At 41.6% G+C, this 14515-nt stretch overlaps 1 protein-coding gene across 1 annotated transcript in view; it reads right to left on the bottom strand.

Annotated features, from left to right (window-relative positions):
• ELOVL5 (ELOVL fatty acid elongase 5) overlaps positions 1-13111 on the bottom strand; it is a 17290-nt gene extending 4179 nt beyond the window's left edge. Inside the window, exons 1-5 of the mRNA XM_008943294.1 lie at positions 13046-13111; positions 10546-10733; positions 3693-3770; positions 2889-3060; positions 1280-1404 (exon numbers count right to left, since the gene is read on the bottom strand). Coding sequence (XP_008941542.1) covers positions 1280-1404; positions 2889-3060; positions 3693-3770; positions 10546-10733; positions 13046-13103 — 621 coding nt within the window. The 5' untranslated portion in view covers positions 13104-13111. The remainder of the gene's footprint in view (positions 1-1279; positions 1405-2888; positions 3061-3692; positions 3771-10545; positions 10734-13045) is intronic.
• Between the last annotated feature and the right edge of the window lie 1404 nt (positions 13112-14515).

The raw sequence follows: 14515 nt of genomic DNA, 5'->3' as shown, positions 1-14515 counted from the left end.
AAGAGGCTGTGTTCTCCTCTGCTATTTTGCTTCCCTAACAGCTATGCACCGAAGAGCAGGCAGGGAAGCACATGCAGCTATGACAATAGCCAGGGGAACAACCAAAGCACCACCGAGGTACACTTGCTCTCTGTACAACCAGGATGAAGAACAGTGCCTAAATCTGGAAAGAAAAAAAAACCAAAAACACAGACAACCACCCAGCAACACCATCACCACCACCCCACCCCCAAAACAGCGATCCTCACTGCTACAATACTCAGCCATCCTCCAGGAAGGAGAGTACTAAAAATAAAAAAGACCAGAAAAAAAAAGTTTTGAGAATCAAGTTCTCGAACTGCTGGCAGCAAATGATTAATTATCACCAGTGTGTTTTCTTAAACCTATTCACATCTCTAAGAGGGTGCTAAGGAGGGTGGGGGTAGGAAGATACCAAAAACAGTCTATCTTCGGGCTTCAGTTTCCCCAACTACAAAATGGGGAAGACAGAAAACCAACCCCTTGTGTTGTTTCCTTGTGCTCTTCTAACATGTTACATTCATTGAAACCTGGTTCTCATGCACTATCATTACAGCACGTGTGCCACATGGCTGAATTTCACTGCCCTTTGCACTTCCAGTACACAACATTCAGGGTTCATCACTGTACACAGAGGAAACAATACAAATGGACACAAGGAGTCCAACACAGAATTACAAGAGAAAAACAAAATCTGACCATTTAAAGTGCAGAAGGAGACCAGAAATATTGAACAGTTTTTAATAAACCATTTGCAACTGCATGTGAAAGTGAGACAGAAGAGCCACTGTCCCGCAGGATTAGAATGAAGGGCCTTGTTAGCCACGGACCGCGCTGCAGTCGGTTTCTGGTCTGTCATCTCAACATCAGCCTGAGCAAAAGCACAGGAGAAGACCACACTAGCTTAAGTGGGCTTGGAAGAAAAGCTTCTCCATGGCTAGCGAGTCTCAGAAAACCCAGCGCTGTGACTCCCAGATACATCTACCCGTACAAAATGGTGAGGTGGAGAAAGATTCCACTGATCTCACCACTGATTTATGTACACCACCAGTCCCCAGCTCCCCACTGTCCCAAAAACAGAGCAAACGAATGTGCAGAAGATGGATTTCTAAGGTGGTTTAGGCACTTGAAGGAGTAGAAGGTACTACCCTTCACTCTCCCTTATTCTGACCCTCACCAAAATTTTCTACCTCAGTAAAGACAAGGGGACCTTGTCATGATTCTAAGAGCTTGCTGAAGTATGGAAGAGCTAATCACTCACCAGCTGCCCCTGAGTGATGTACTTCTTCCACCACAGATAAGGACGCATTGCTGGAACAGCAGACAATCCGTAGTAGGAGTACATGAGGACATGAATAAAGCTGTTCAGTGTGGCACCAAAGTAAGCTAAAAAAAGGGCAAGGGAAAAAGAAAGTACATTGCATTACCAGGAACACCCTGTTTCATGGAACCTACAAAAATAACCAGTTCAAAATGTTACTATTTAAAATACAATTTCTCTCAGAAGAAAGGCAAGAGATTCCACCCCCCAGTTTTAATTCTGCTCACCCAGCCGAGTGGCTGAGCTGCTTTGCAGCTGTGCACGTCACAGCAGCCTTCTGGTTTTGTTTCCTTGCTTTATTCTTTTTCACATCTGCATTATGGCTTGTCGGGGGAACTGAGGAAGCTGATAAAAAGGAGGCACATAAACATGCCCAACAATCAATAGCTTCACCCATCTAATTTTAGACTTATTTCACTTCCTTCCAGGCAGGAGCCTATTTTGCCATTTATAACCAAAAGCAGTGGATACCTTCATAAACTGAAGGTTAGTAATTTTATTTGTCCTTGTCTACAGCACCTTTTGCTGCTAAAAAACCTTTTAGCTTAATACCAAGCTGCACAGGACTGTGATGACCGAGGAGAAAATAAAGCTTGGAAAGGAAGAAGAAAAGCGTATCACTAGAAATAGCACAGAAGTATTTTCAAGGCCACACAAACACAAGATAGACTCTAAGTGTCTGCACTTTTGACTGTTGTATAAACAAGGACAGGAGGAGAATGTGGCTCCAGATGCACAGTTTTTATAAGTTCAGCGTTACTCAGTGTTGTGCTGACAACATGAAACAAATATGAGTTTCTATGTTGTTTGGCTCAGAAAGCAGACTCCTGAGCAACCCAGCTTCTTCGTCTGCACTGCCAGTAGTTCACATCCACTGGGTTTGAAAAGGTTTCTCTTGGATAAGTGTCCAACAAAGCCAGTATCTATAAGCTGCACATCTGAACCATAACTAAGCCACGCAAATGCAGTTAGGAAATTAGATGCCAGCTAAAAGCAGTGAAAATAAAGGGTCAGAACAAGACTGCCAGAGGTTAGCAGGATTTAGACAACAGAGGGATGGAAAATCTTGCGCTTAAGATGTATTCAGTCAAGTTATTAGCACTCGAGGGACAAGATTTTAATTGAAATAGTTTGTTATGGCTAGTGGTATAATGAGATTAAATTAAGAAAATAACATCTCGAGTGAACTTGACAGATATAAGAGTCACTATTAGCCATCTTGCAGGTGAAACAAGCTTCTGGTGCTGACTTGGAAAACAGTGTTGTTTTATTAGAGGGCCTGCAACTACCACAAGAGAGGATACAAGGTTGACAGGTTATCAGACCTGGACCACTGCAGCTGAAAAATGTCACGCTTCCATACAAGGTTCTTAAAACTACATAGGTATGCCTTTTCTAGGGGCTCTCCAGGCAACTTAATTCAGCAAAGCACCTAAATATGGGACAGAACAAATCCTGCAGCTGAAGGTACCAGATGTTTGGCTTGACCAAAAGAAAACTAAAACAAGGCCCTTGATGAAAGCGTTTCCCACCATAACCCAGTACTTACAGTGACCACAAGGCACCCAGTTCATAACAAACCACCAGATGTTCAGCATTGTTGCATGGTGATAGACATGCAGAACAGTGATCTGATGATTATTTTTCCGCAAAATGAAAAAGAAGGTATCCATGAACTCAATGAGTTTGGAGAAATAGTACCACCAGAGGACACGTATGATCTAGACAGGAGGAAACAAGTTTTAGAAGCATGCCACATTTGTGTGTGTGTGTTTCAACTCTTTTGCTATCTAAATAAAATCCACAATCTGTCCGGCCCAATTTGGATTGAAGACACTGAGGTAATGCTTCTGCCTCAGGTCTCTCTGTAAAAGCCCTAGGTACAATCCCATACCTATGGCTGAAAACAAAGCATGACAAAGACTGTTTTATGAGGCTATTGCTGTGTACCAAGGGTGTGACGGGAAAAAAACAAGAAAAGATCTAAATAGACTTGGTCCTACAGTGCTCTCTGTAAAGGAGATGTCTGAACAATGATCGGAAGAAATCATCGCACATCTCAGAAAGAGAAGGGGAGTCACAACGCACAGTGGTCAGATACAGCCTGAAGCCCAAGTCCGTGTTTTATGGACCTGAGAACACTTGTAAATTTACAGATAATTACTCACCAAATACCAACCATGAATATATTGTAGATTAACTATTATGTTAGACAACACATTGTCCATTGGATTGTAAAGGATAAAAAAAGATAGTTTGAACAAAACCCATATAATCAATATTGTTCTGCTCTCCACTTACACACAAGTGGACAATTTGAGAAGTTATTAGCTGTAAGGCTCGATGACATTACCTTCATGTCAGCTTCTCCTCCACTGTGCGTATCCTGACAGAAGAAATTGTATCCTCCTTCCCATACTCCCGTCACCAGCTAAGAAAATAAGAGTAAAAAATTATCTGGGGAGAAGGACACCTGAATGTAGCATTAGGTTGAATTCAACCTCCAAGCAGTGACTGAATCATAGTAGAGGGTGAATTGCCAATTTTTTCCAGTTGGGGAACCAGAATAAAAATAGGAGGTAGCATCTTATCCCCAGTTATCCCACACAGATGTGTGTGTTTTGCACAGCAGTATTTCAGACAGACTCTCAAGAAATAGCTCTCCTTGGCTGATGACCTTGTTTTTGGAGAAACTGAATGATCAAAGTAAAGTAAATCTATTTTTCTTCTGATTATTTTTGGAAAGAGAATTCACATGCAGAGATCTGACTAAATTTTTTTCAACTGTGTAACAGCAAATCTTCAGCTTTGCTATCTTTAATCACTAACAACTGATGTTTTACTGTATTGCAATTTTGCAAGATCTTTTTAAATAATTCCCTCATCCCGAGTACTTGACACCCTCCCCAGTACAAGTGACTTCCCCCACAGGACATGGCATTGCTTGCCTGACCTCCTGGCATAACAAGTAACACCTCAAACATGATGGAATTACTTTTAAGAGTAATGACCAGCTAATTAGTCATGAAAGGCTGATGAGAGCCTGCTGCTCAGGGGCTGGCTGAAACCTCCAGAGAAGCAAGAGTAAAGCTGGATGTCCACATCCCAACCTTTCATGGGTTGGAGATGGAGGGGCAGGCTGAGGGTAGGACAGGAGGAGGGAGTGGGTGCGAGGACAGCAGCAAGCCCCTCTTTACTTTCACAACACAAAGGATCACTGGATTGTGTTTATAAAGATATTTTTCCTCTTGGGAATAGTATGAGGAGAAGAGTAACAAATTCAGATGTTTCCAAAGTGAAAAAAAGAATTGTTACATATCCCAAAAAGCACCTGAAAGGCAAAGAGAGGTATCCTGCACAAGCAAGTTGTGTGGTTAAAAACAGCTTTGCAAAGCCACAGTGGAAAACTCTTTGCACCATAAGTCATTTAAAATGATCATTTGATTAAAGGACTACAATAACTGGTATGATTAAATGCTGCTCAGAACTGTAAATGGCAAGCTAATTCTAGAAGGTACAATAAAGCTTATCACTTAAATGATCTACCTTTTCCTAATGTTATTTCTTTCATGCCTCATTTCCCCCCTAAATTAGCTTTTAAAATGCCCAGTCACCCTAGGTCATTATTTTTGACCCTTTGACATAGAACAATTGCTACTATTTAGGGGAAAAAAAACCCAGACACCTAGTTATAACATGTAGACCTGGAATGATCTCATGTATTAGAGATAAACCAATACCACCCTGCCACAGTGAGAGGGAGGCAGCCGTGCACATCAGCTGCAGACCCAAGCAAGTTCTCTATCCAAGCAGCCACAGGAGGACTCCTCTCCTGGCAGTAAGGCAGGCACGGCTGCGCCAAGCACACCAGTTTAGAAGTGGTAACTTTCTAAAGGACCAGCTACGCCCCAGAGCAAGCCTTGCACCAACCTGCTCTCAGGGGCACCAAAGCAAAGCCTGGGCAGCGTGGCAAGTGCCCGCCAGTCCCTCAGACAGAAGACCACATTGTGCTGCCATCATGTTGTTAAGGGCTTACAGATGTTTTCATACAGTTCTCATAGTTTAGGGGAGTGTCAGGAATTGGAGGATAATGACAATGTTTATATTGTAATTAATCCAAATAGTATCTGTCACTGACACTTGGTCTGTACACTTCTCCCAGGTAAAGGCCAGCATGGTGAAACCCCAAGAGCTACCCCTGCAAGGGACTCGGGGTCACTACCGAAAGCATTACGCAGCCAAAGGTGTCGGGACGGATCCCACCTCTCTGAAGGGCAAAGGTGTCACGGTGACTACAGGTAGCTTCAGCTAAACCCAGGCACTCCCGTTCCCCGAAGAGGATATAACAACATGCTAGGAGCTGTAACACAGCCACAGGGGTCTAAACGACAGAAACAAAGCAACATTTGTAGGAAAGGGTAACATCTTTTATCATACAAATAGTACAGTTACAAAAATAACATTATCCCTCCCTTTCCAGAAGGAACCAAACAGTGAAAAGCTGCTACTGCTGCTCATGAGCTGCTGCTGCTGCCCCCAAACCCTGCTTGGTGCAACACAGAACACACAGATAATCCTCTTCCCCTGGGAGCCAGCTGCTCCTTTGCCTGACACCAGTATTTCTTCTACCCACAATGCTTTCAGAACATGCTAGAGGGCTCATTACCATCGTCATTATCGATTGTCATTATCCCTCTATTCTTAACACTTCCCTGAACTATGAGAACTGTATGAAACAAACCCAATGGGTTTCTCTGATACCTGACCACAAATGGTTCCCAAATGGCTCTGTAATGCACAGGGCTGGGTGTACAGCACCAGGGAGCTGCTTACACACCACCTAGAAACCAGTAAACAGAGATGCCATGAAGTGCCAGCTAGTGCATTTAAGTCATTGCTCATGTTTGTTGCGGTCTGCTTCCAGGATGACCAGAGTTTCTAAGCCCTTCCAACAGCTACTGTGCATCAGCTCTCAACTTGCCCAGCAACAGGCTGGTGACTCCTCAGCCAACCCAGGCTTGAGACAACCTTTCCCTGCCAGTTGTGCCCCGGAAGTCCTTCATCTTCAGGTTAGCAGGAGCCCAGGATTTGCTAATGGAATTGCTGATACATGACCACAGGCATATCCTCTCTTGAGAAACTACCCTGTCCAGAAAAGGCTGACTATAAAAACTTTCACCAGAGTACATGATTTTTAAACTACACAAACAGAGGCATCTTCTTCACAGGTCAATTAAATTCGTACTCAAAGTCAGTGCTGAGTCTCTTGGCTCAGGGAAAAACTCTGCAACTCTTAAGTTGCTTTTGTGCTCAAGCAACTCCAACTTCCTTCCCCCACATTTAGATTTTCTCTTTTATATTGTTCTCATTTTGCATTTCCATTGCTGGATTTTTTAAAATGCTGTGGCATGTGCTTTTTTTATCAACTCTGTTACCAAAATAAACCATCACACTAACACCAGTCTGACTGGGCTGTAGGAGAGGTGTTACTGGGGAGGATTTTGTTTTCTTGTGATAAAACCAAAGCCTGAGACTTGCTGGGTCCTTTATCTGCCCCTCTCCAACACTACATCATGCTGTCAAGGGGTGAGGGGTTTACAGGTTTCAAATCAGAGCTAGGTTAGAGTGAAAAGAAACAGATGTCTGATCACAGAAAGCAAATGTAAAGATAAAATTTTGTATCTGAGACATGGACAGGACAGAGATAATGGCTTCAGGATCTGTATGAAAGGAAGGGGAGAGGACGGAACAGCCTGGCAGTGAGCTACCACTCATGGCTCACATGCCACATCACACTGGGTCCCCTCCTTCCTAAGACAGAGGGCTGCTCTTAGGATGCTTTTCCTACAGCATATACACACACACACCTCCCTCATCAATAAAATCTGAGACTTTTCTCAGGCAGAGCCTGTAGGGAATTAATTTTTCCGATGAAGAAGACAGTAAGGTGACCACTTAAGAAAGCGAGCCTTCATTACCAACCAACCAGTCTTCTCAAATGTGGTCCAGCCCACTTGGCCAGTTTTGCTAACAAACATGCCCAGAAGTGTGCCAGAGAACTGGGTACCTGGTACTCTCTCTACTTTGCCAAATTTACCCAGCTAAGACACCATCTGGACTCACAGCACTGCATGACACCTTGACTGGTGATGCTGGCACGAAGCAGTGACACTGGTGGGAGCAGTGCTGCCTTTGCTGCTCTGTCTGCTCCTGTGGCTCTTTCAAATACAGCCATACTGCCCAGTGGCCAATTAACCCACATCCCAAAACCCCTCTGCCAGCCAGCCAGCCACCCTGCTGTGCACCTCCTCCGCAGGGCAGGAGGCCACTCCTTGCTGCCCCTACCCAAGACAGGAAGTTTTATTTTCCTTTCAAGTCTGAGCACTGCAGATTTATACAGAATAAAATCCTTGTTTGCTCTTAATGAGCATCCTCTCTTCCTGAAGTATGGGAGCAACAAGTCAGCCTGGAGAAACCTCTCCTGCTCCCCTAGGACTCCCTTGCCTTTTATACTGTCCAGGGCAAGCACAGCCCACTACTCTGTTCTGCTAGCACCAGAACCCAGCCCAGTCATTAAATGCCTAAATAAATAATTTATAGCAAGTACACACAGAAACTGCTCTCTTAGGAATTCCAAATAAGAGCTACAAGATTTCTGGTGATTTAAAAATAAGGTTATATTATGTCAGTAGACCAAACGGTGCAAGTACACAATAACTAGAATTACACAAATCCTACAATGCAAAAAATTTTTCCTCATATTACTGCATACAAATATTCAGATGCAAAAGGCAGAAAACCAAGTAGGTCACCTTTCTTCATCCTAGATGGGAGGATGCCTCACTAATACATTGTTTTGGTGATACAATATTTGAACTGAGCTGTGATGCTATGAATCACGACCTGAACCCCCAGAGCTGTAACTCAGGAGGAACTCCAAAGCAGCATTCACACACAAGCTATTAAAGCAGCTTACTTTCAGATCAACTACCAAACAAGTTCTTAAGTGGTGATGTTTATGACTTTCCTTAAATTAGGGCTGAAAAAGTTTAATCTAGCTGAAACTCAAAAGCGATAAGAAGGAAAGGAACAGGGAGTTACATCTCTTTTTTGAATGCAGCTCTTCACCATTGTATCTTAAACGTGAGTACATGTACTACGAAGTGTCACTGATGTATGACTGATCAAGCCTTCAAAGCTGAATTTCCACAACTGAGGAGATCTGAAGGAGAGTTCTGCCTGCTCTGCACTGGCAGAGGTAACTGCAGAGGCACTATAGCTAGAGAACATACCTGGAGGTGCAGGAAGCTGATTTTTTTCCCTACCAGCTGGCCCCTCAGCTCTCTCCCTGCAAACATCAAGCAGTGTGGGGTTACGTCAGCACAGCTCTCTACTTGGCAGCATTTTTAAGGGATCGGTCTCTTGCTGCAGAACATCATTTACTCTCATGTCTTGCTTGTAAGTGCTGTCAAACACATTTCATTGCAACTATCACAAGTTTAAGTCTTTCATAACAAAGTAGCTTCATGTATTCCAAATTTATAAAGAGAAGGTATATTTGCAACAATACCAATAAACATTTCCATATGGACAATGGTACATTAAGAGCAGTATTCAATTTGATGTAAAGTGTTTCACTAAGTAGGAAGCAAGAGCCTTAATATTCACTCTTAGTTATCTCATCCCTTCACAATATAGAAGGTATTCAAGTTGTTACAAGTACGAGGATTACTTCAGCATAAAATAAATACTCCTATCTTGGTAACCAGTCCATTGTTAGCAGAAAAAAGCCAGAAGAGCTACAGTTCAGACATTTTCTATTGTTTACATTTATCAGCAGGTTTTGTAACATGGCAGAACGTTACAGTAATTTTCATTCGGAAACTAGGAGTACCATTCCAAGTATTCAAGGAAAAAAGACAGGCTATCCTGAGAGTTTTATCCACACACAGTACAATTGTAGAAAAGTTTGCACTTGAAAACCCTCAATAACATGACTGAATGTTAAAACAATAGTTGATTATATAATTATAAACAATATCTGCATAAAACTATGCAGATGTGGTACATGAAATCTACAGCAACACTACTTCTAGATAAATTAAACATATCAGCAGACACTTTTTTCTGGATTATAACATCCTGTCAGGCAGGTTAGAATTGTAAGCACATCAAGAATACAAGTTATTCCAAGTACCTGCTGAATCCAAAACTGCTCCCCACAAAGAATTAAGTATTAAAGCTCTTAGTAACCCAACTCAGTAATCTTTGACTAGACAATTCATTACAGAAGAGAACTAACTTTAAATAATTTCCTATCTAAACACTGACCTTGTAAAACACTACAGAATAACTACAAACTTAAAGGAGAATTATAGCTTGCATATACTTCGAAGCAAATGCCAAAAAAAAAAAAAAAAAAAAAAAAAAAAAAGAAAAACCCAAACAGATCAGTAGTTTAAGCTGAAGCTTGTAACTGCATGTTGAAAATGAAATCTCTCCTTAGGGAAAGGAGAAACATTTTTGGTTAAAAGCAAGCCAGATTATTCTGTACGTGACCCACACATTTTTTGACCACATCCTTATTTACAGTGCCATAGTTCTTCATTTTCACTTTAATAAAACCCATACAATTCTGAGTAAAAGCAGTTAAAGTGCTCTTTGGGAACTGGAAAACTTTATACTGCCTAAGTATTTGTTTTCTTGGGAGAGAAAGTTAAGTCCACAAATAGTCCAATTCAGTTTGAAATACTATTGAAGCGTGTGGAGGATTAAACACATTCAAATAAAACACATTTTGCACTCCCAATCAAGTGGTAGTTTTGCTACAAAGTACTTTGTACAATACACCAGCAAAATCACATTGACCACGACCTCTAGGCAAGGAGGAGTTACTGAAGGAGTAGTCAGGTTTCATGCTGAAAGATCTGGCCTTTGCTTCACACATAGCAAGAGAAGTGCATTTGAAATGTTGTTAACCAAGCTCAGCATAGATGTTTAAGGCAAGGTTTGTTTCATACCATCCTTAGAGGTGATATTACAACTACGGTTTTCTCCCTGAGAAGTGACACTGACGAGCAGTTGCATCATTTCTGCACACCTCCCCATCTTTAGGAGGGCTGTCATCAGAGATCATTTTCAACATAAGCCAATATAACTGAAACAGATACTGCAAAATCGCCCTGACCCAACCCCTTTTCTCCTACCTCATAAAACATATACAGAGAAAGCAATGTAAGTCCAAGGTTGTAGACCACTAGAACACCCCTGCATGAGAACGGCTGCTTATTCCGCATGTACTTTGGTCCTAGCCATACGATTAGTAAGTACAAGACTGAGAAGATAAAGGTAGGTGTGTAGTTCTCCAGAAGAAGCCATCCTTTCACTCTGGGGTCTGAAACACAGAAACATAAAAAAAAAAAAACCCTTAGAATTTTAAAGGGAAGAGTTCAATGCATCCAGAATGTACCCAAAATGCTTCTAGTGTCAGAACACCAGAAAAAAGACAAAGGAAGAGCAACAAGCCATGTTATTAAGGGCCACATTTGCTAATTACAAACAACCTTCACAGACTACAAGATTTTAGTTATTCGGCTGCTAAATTAAGCACAAATAATTCTCCTCCAAAGGCAAAAATATTCTTAATATGCTTTTATGTTTAAATACTAATTACTATTCAGAATTGTCCATCTTGAATACCACAGTTGAGAAATTATAATGAAAAGCTTCAGTGACCTCCCTGACCCTTATTCTTTCAAACTAACCTTTCCCAATAGCACACATCTCACAAAGAGTCAAGGAGACACCTTTGTGATTACTGGGGGAATGATCCTGGTGTCTATTTTCTAATCAATAGTAAATCAGTTAGACCTATGTATGCGCTACTCAAAACAAGTGAAATTTGGAGTCCTTGTATAAGCAAAGAAACAGCACAGTCAGTCCAGTCTGATTAACCAGTCTGCTTGGCAACATGTCAACGGCTCTGGAAAAGTACATAAACCACCCCGAACAAAAGGACTGCAGGGGGCACTTGGGACAAGCACCATTTGAACCACAATTTTGTTGTCCATACCCAGCAACAGCACACTACATCACTCCTCTCACTAAAGTCTGCCCAAAGGATTGAAATCAAGTTTACCAAACTATAAATTAACCAAGTCATTGGTGGCATTCACAGCCCTGACAATTTTCATAGCATCATAGAATCATTTGGGTTAGAAGGGACCTTTAAAGGTCACCTAGTCCAACCCCTCTGCAATAAGCAGGGACATCATCAACTAGATCAGGTTGTGCAGAGCCCCGTCCAACCTGACCTGGAATGGTTCCAGGGATGAGCTTTCTACCACTTCTCGGGGCAACCTGTGCCAGTGTTTCATCACCTTCACGGTCAAACACTTCTTCCTTGCATCTAGTCTCAGTCTGCCCTCTTTCACTTTAAACCATTACTCTTTGCCCTATTGCAGCAGACCTTGCTAAAAAGACTGTCTCTTCTCTTTCTTATGGGCCCCCTTTAAGTATTGAAAGCCTGCAAAAAGGTCTCTCCAGAGTCTTCTCCTGACTGAACAATCCCAACACTCTCAGCTTTTCTTCATAGGAGGAGTGTTCCAGTAAGAAATGAGGCCTTAAAAATGTAGGTTGGAAAGTATTTAAGATAGCCAGGGAACTGTTTGGATTTGCCACCTTTATGGTTCATTATTTTTAAGACGCAGCAAATACAGACCATATGCTAGCACATGCGGTAAGTTATATCAGAACATCAAGACTAATTTACATGGGCTTAAAACAAAGGGGGGGGTAACAGGGACACCAAGGTACTAAAAGCAAACAGAAAACACACTCTGGGGTATCAGAGGCTTGTTCCATATCAGAGGCTTGTTCCACCTCCTGTGGACTTTGTCCTGCAAGGGAGCGGCACCACCACCACAGCTTCAGTGGGACAAAGGAGGAGGTAGAAAAGATGCTACTGAAGCCATCAGAGGAAGAAAGCCCATGCCACTGAGCAGCACTGCTGTGCACACTCCGCATGGGACCCTGACATTTACTCCCCTCTGGTCAGGACCAGGTGGAACACGGACATCCCTACCCTAGCTGGAAGCCCTCACCATAAAGCCCTCGCCTGTCGTGGGCCCACTGCCTCTCCATTTCTCATGCTGGCCAGGATTGCTGTTCTCTACCTGTAGACTTTTTCCAGTGGAAAACCTATCAAAAACATTGCTTCTTTAATTTTTTTTCTTAAAAAAAAAAAAAAAAAAGTTTTCAAAGAAGCAATGCTTTCTGAAAACTACAATTTTTTTTTTTTTTCATTGAAATTTTCCTTAGCAGCTGTAGTTATGAGGGAAGGGTATCTTTAATTCATCAAATGCAAATTTTAAAAAATATTTTTAAAAAAAATAAAAGCTATTGTTACATTCTGGAAAAACAAAAAAGTGGTAAAGATCTGAGAGAGATAAGTCATTCACTGGGACTAACAGTTACTAACAGACAGTAAGAATAGCACCTATGACTCTCATAGGTGAAAAATTAGAAGTTTTTCAGGTTAAAGGATCAGAAGCATTGAACAGACTTTATTTGTTACAGAATCACACATTTTGATGCTTTGCAGTTACTCAAATAGTCAACTGTCAAAGTCAGGATGTTAGAGGGAAGCTGTTTCTCATGCTCTAAATACCAGTTTCATTTATGTATTTAACTTTTGATAAGTCTTACCTCTGGGTCCAAGCCAAACATTAAGGTAGCTATTGATTGTTTTATCTAGAAGTTCCATTCTACAACCTATTGAAATGGAAAGAAGAAGAGAAAGTTAGTTCTTCAGCTCACAAGAAATATTTAATCCCCTGAATACCATCTGTTAGGGTTAACAATGAAAATACTAATTTGCAAAAATTGCAGCAGACATACCAGACATTACCAGCAAGTGTAAAGTACATATAGCTTATTTTAGTTTCAGAAAGGCACTGGTGTAAGACCAGTATTTCCCACTGAAGTATTTAATCACAGATCTAAATACACAGAAGCTTAAAATAATGAGTTCAGATTAACCTGAAGGTTTTTTTTAATTCTGTATTTTTTAAGTGCAAGTACAAGATGACTTCTTGCAAGATCCCTCTGCAAGAAGGAGTATTGGACCTTGAGAAAGCCAGCAACACTGAAATTCTCAAATAAATACTATGAAGCTCTTTTAACAAAGCCTCAAACAGCAGGCAGTGCTAGCTGGGGAGGAGGAGGGAAGGGAAAAAAGTGAAAACTGGCTCTGCCATCATTTTTGTGGATAGGTGACTGATTACAGCTCTGATTAACAGCCCATAAAACCTAGAGATCAACAGTCACTGAATGACAAGAGAGGGCTGCAGAGGCAAGAGAGAAAACGTCACTGTTTGTGTCATGAGCACTTCCATATCTGGAAACTGCTTATTGGCAAGACACTACCATATAAAACTCATCCAGCATCAGCACAGGACAGGGATTCAATTGTCATTCTGTCAGATCCTCACATGGCCAGTATTTAGTGGTATTTTGAGGTACCTAAGCCACTGTACCTCCTACCTAAGGCTAAAGCAGGAAAGAAGTACTGATGCTTTCCACAAGCTGGGACAATTTTATGTGAGGCTTTTCTCAAGAGAAGAAGTAATTTTCCTCATTATTAAGAAAAACCCCAAACAATGAAACCAAACCAAACAAACAAAAAAACCAAGCCCTTCCATTTTCCTCTTTTCTATCCACAACTGAACTTTCACTAAAATAATTTTTAACCACTTTTAATACAATTTTAACTTCTTGGTGTTCCTCTCCCAACAAAGTACTAATACTAATAGCAATATTTAGCTACAGGGAAGTAATGTAAGCAACACAAACTATCAACATACCCACAGGGCAAAACAAAATGGTTACATGAGTTTACACATAGTTGCTAACAACAAAAAAGGTCAGCTCCATTTTTTTTTTGGTTCTAGCTAAAGAAATGTCTCTCTTAGACCTGTGAAACCCTGCCTCCAGGGGATTTCTGATTTATGCAAGTGAAATGAATAGTAGGCCCTCTGGTTTTAGTCAGCTGGGACTGGAACCTCCATTTCTTTTGAGTCCAGCAAAAGCCAAGGAGGATGCAAATGGCATCCTCTCCCTGGTCCAGAACAGGACAGGGAGTCCCCTGGGCCCCGTAGAGGCTTTGACTTCCCCTGG

Source organism: Merops nubicus, unplaced genomic scaffold, assembly GCF_000691845.1.
Source record: "Merops nubicus isolate BGI_N331 unplaced genomic scaffold, ASM69184v1 scaffold287, whole genome shotgun sequence".
Lineage (NCBI taxonomy): Eukaryota > Metazoa > Chordata > Aves > Coraciiformes > Meropidae > Merops > Merops nubicus.
The sequence above is the reverse complement of the archived record's forward strand: the minus strand, read 5'-3'. Positions and strand labels throughout refer to the sequence as shown.